Source organism: Crocuta crocuta, unplaced genomic scaffold, assembly GCF_008692635.1.
Source record: "Crocuta crocuta isolate KB4526 unplaced genomic scaffold, BGI_CrCroc_1.0 scaffold30, whole genome shotgun sequence".
Taxonomy (NCBI): Eukaryota; Metazoa; Chordata; class Mammalia; order Carnivora; family Hyaenidae; genus Crocuta; species Crocuta crocuta.
This window is the reverse complement of record NW_027528345.1, coordinates 9,800,443-9,803,484: the sequence shown is the minus strand read 5'-3', so window position 1 is coordinate 9,803,484 and position 3,042 is coordinate 9,800,443. Positions and strand designations below refer to the sequence as shown.

Here is a 3,042-nt window from a genome sequence, read left to right as displayed (position 1 = left end):
CAAGAACACAATTGCAGATGGTGGAGCGGGAAATGAGGAGCTCTGTTTTGGACATGCTGAGTTTGAGGAGCCTAGGGCACACCCAGAAGGCACCTGGACATTCAGGGCTGTAGACAGCAAACAGAAGCTGAGAAGGAGTGGATGTAGAACTAGAAGTATAGATAGGACCCAAACATGCCCCAACATGGGATTCAGAAAAGAAATGGTCAGAGACAAGGGGAAAAAACTGCTGAGCTCCCTCCCCACAGGCACCCTCACTTCCACAGACACAAATGCACTGGAGAAGTTTCTTTTGACAGCAGTTTTATTTGATTCAAAAGTGAAACTCAGACCCACTCCATTGGTCACTGGATAATGGTAGGAGTAGACTTGATCTGGGGATCGCTGGCCTCTGACTAGGATGCAGTAAGGGGAACAATTAGGTCATATATAAGTGTGTGTGTGTGTGTGTGTGTGTGTGTGTGTGTGTGTGTGTGTGTGTGAGGGCAGGGAGAGGGCTGGCTGGGTAGGGCTTGGCCATGGGCCAGGGAAGGGGTGACTTGTGCCATCCCCCAGACACATGCAGAGTGAGAGAGGACTAATTTGGGACTGGTGTTAGGGTCTGGGACTTAGAGTAGGCCTAGGGCAGGGTCAGGAAGCTCCGGACCAATGGGTTCAATAGCTGTGAGCCGAAGACTTGTCCAACTCACTGCGCTGCTCCTTCTGGGACTCAGTCACCACCTGCTGGGGGCAAGGCATGTGAAGGACACAAACCATTCAGCACCACACTCTTTCAATCTCCTTTTGGGTATGGTGTCTCCTTCTCCAGCAAAGCCAGCTGAGGCTCCCGACTCTCCATCCACCTTCTCTCTCTCCTTGTCTCTCTCCCACCCCAAAGACCACTAACTACAATACTCTAAGATGCAGCCAGGCTGGGGCCCAGAAATAATGCGTGCCACGATGGGGTCCTGGGCTCAAGTGGCCCATCTCACCTCCCCATCCCGAGTCTCAATGGTCTTGATCAGAACCATCTTCCGGCTGTGGCTGTCCTGGGGAGGCTCCACCTCAGGCACTGGAAGAAGTAGGGTGAGGAGGGGAGGAGAGGAGGCTTGGGGTTTCTCTCCTTTTAAGCCCTCACTCCCGGCTATGAGGACACGAGGAGTAGGGTCGAGTGTAGACCAGGACTCAGTAGTTCATGGACAGAATGGATCCCTGAGCAGAGCCATAGCAAGAGTCTGGTCAGGGAAGAAGTGGGCAAGGGGACAGGTAGGTTGGAAGCCACGCGTGGGAGACTCACCAGTCGTCTTTATACTTAAGGATGCGAAAGAATGGACGGGCACGGAGATCCTGGGAGCGAAGCAAGTGATCAGCTCCTCTGCCCAAGCCCCGCCCCTTCCCTGAACACCCAATCCCGACTGTCCCCTACGCTCCCACCCTCCAGCAGCCCTGCCCCCCACCTGCTCTCCTCGCCCTCCAGCAGCTTCCGGTAGGTGGCGATCTCGATATCCAGGGCCATCTTGACGTTGAGGAGCTCCTGGTACTCGCGCAGGTGCCGCGCCATCTCCTCCTTGAGCTGTCGCAGCTCCTCCTCGAGTCTCGCGGCGCCCGCCTGGTACCCGCCCGCCTCCAGGGCAAACTGCTCCTCTAGCTCCCGCAGCTGTCTGAGCAGCGCCTCGTTCTGGGGGGTGGGGTGGGGAGGAGGGAACAGGGGGTCACCACTGGGGGGTAACAGCCTTCATCCTCCACCCCCCGGGGCCTGGGCACGAAGCCTGGTACTCACCGTACCGCGCAGCCCGTCCACCTCGCACGTCAGGCTTTGTATCTGGCGTCGGGACTCATTCATCTCCTGCTTGGCTTGACGCAGGGCCTCGTGGTTCCGGTTGGCGGCGTCGGACAAGTCCGCGTACTACCGCGCGAGGCAATGCGGCTGTGAGCCGACTGGACGCGCCCACCCTCAGCGCCCAGCCTCCCAGACTCTCCCTAACCCTCCCGGGCTCTCACTTTGGACTTGTACCACTCCTCTGCCTCTTGCAGGTTCTTCGCCGCGATGCTTTCGTACTGCGCACGGATGTCCCTCAGCGCCGCCGTCAGCTCGGGTTTCACGGTGGCCTCCACCTCGACCTGCTGCACCTGCTGGCTCTCCACGCTTACCTGCAGGTCTCGAAGCTCCTGCCGCCCAGGACAACACGTTGTCAAGGTTGCGGCGCGGATCCCACGCGGGCCGCGGAGTTTACGCACAGAAAGAGAAGAAACACTCGAATGAACAGAAGGGGGCGCCAGGGAGTGCGGCACGCATAGAACCGCGCGGCGGGCTCCCTGGCCGGCTCCAAGCGAGCGGCCAAGTAACGGGGTGCAGCTCCGCTGCTCGCCACCAGGTGGCGCAGGGGTGGGAGTCAAACCACCTGTAGAGGGGGGTTGAGGGACTGCGTCTACCCAGCGAATCTCACTTCTCTTCCCCAGGCAATTCCTCCGCTCCATTCGCCAGTCTCTGAACCAGCGCCTGCCCTCCAGCTCCGACGAGACCGCCTGCAGCCTTCGAAGCCTCCCCTGGCACTCGGATCCACCTACCTCCTCGTGGAGCTTCTTGAGGAACTCAATCTCATCCATCAGAGACTCAATCTTGCGCTCTAGTTCCAGGCGGGACAGGGTGGCGTCGTCCACATCCTGAGTGGGGGGTGGAAATGGGGGTTCAAGAGCAGGGAGGGGCTGCTCAGGCTAAGAAAGGGCCAGGCCCTCCCTGCCTGTCTCTAGAGGTTTCTGGTCGCCTCCTCACGCCCACAGATGCCACCCTAGATTCGCAGGCGGGGGCAGAGGGGGGAGACTGACATGGGGCCGGGCTCACCTTGCGGAAGAGCACGAGGTTGTGCTCCGCATCCTCCCGCTTGCGAGTCTCCTCTTCCAACCTGGCGAGAAGAGTGGGCAGAGGCTGAGTTGTGGGGTCACCGCACACCTTAGGGCCTGGGTTAGAGGCTGCTTGCTGTCTAGGGCTCTGAGGAGGGGTCTTTATAGCAACCGATGGACTTGCCCACTATCTAACAGGCTGAGATGGGGGCAGACATAGAA

General features: G+C 59.3%; 1 protein-coding gene across 2 annotated transcripts in view; it reads right to left on the bottom strand.

Moving 5' to 3' along the window:
- Nucleotides 1-307: 307 nt before the first annotated feature.
- Nucleotides 308-3,042, bottom strand: part of PRPH (peripherin) — a 3,548-nt gene continuing 813 nt past the window's right edge. The window contains exons 2-9 of one of the 2 annotated variants that reach the window (XM_077753583.1): nucleotides 2,822-2,882; nucleotides 2,548-2,643; nucleotides 1,981-2,148; nucleotides 1,760-1,885; nucleotides 1,437-1,657; nucleotides 1,277-1,326; nucleotides 972-1,051; nucleotides 308-723 (exon numbers count right to left, since the gene is read on the bottom strand). In XM_077753583.1, the coding sequence (XP_077609709.1) occupies nucleotides 655-723; nucleotides 972-1,051; nucleotides 1,277-1,326; nucleotides 1,437-1,657; nucleotides 1,760-1,885; nucleotides 1,981-2,148; nucleotides 2,548-2,643; nucleotides 2,822-2,882 (871 nt within the window). In that variant the 3' untranslated portion in view covers nucleotides 308-654. The remainder of the gene's footprint in view (nucleotides 724-971; nucleotides 1,052-1,276; nucleotides 1,327-1,436; nucleotides 1,658-1,759; nucleotides 1,886-1,980; nucleotides 2,149-2,547; nucleotides 2,644-2,821; nucleotides 2,883-3,042) is intronic. The other variant, XM_077753584.1, reaches the window with a different exon arrangement.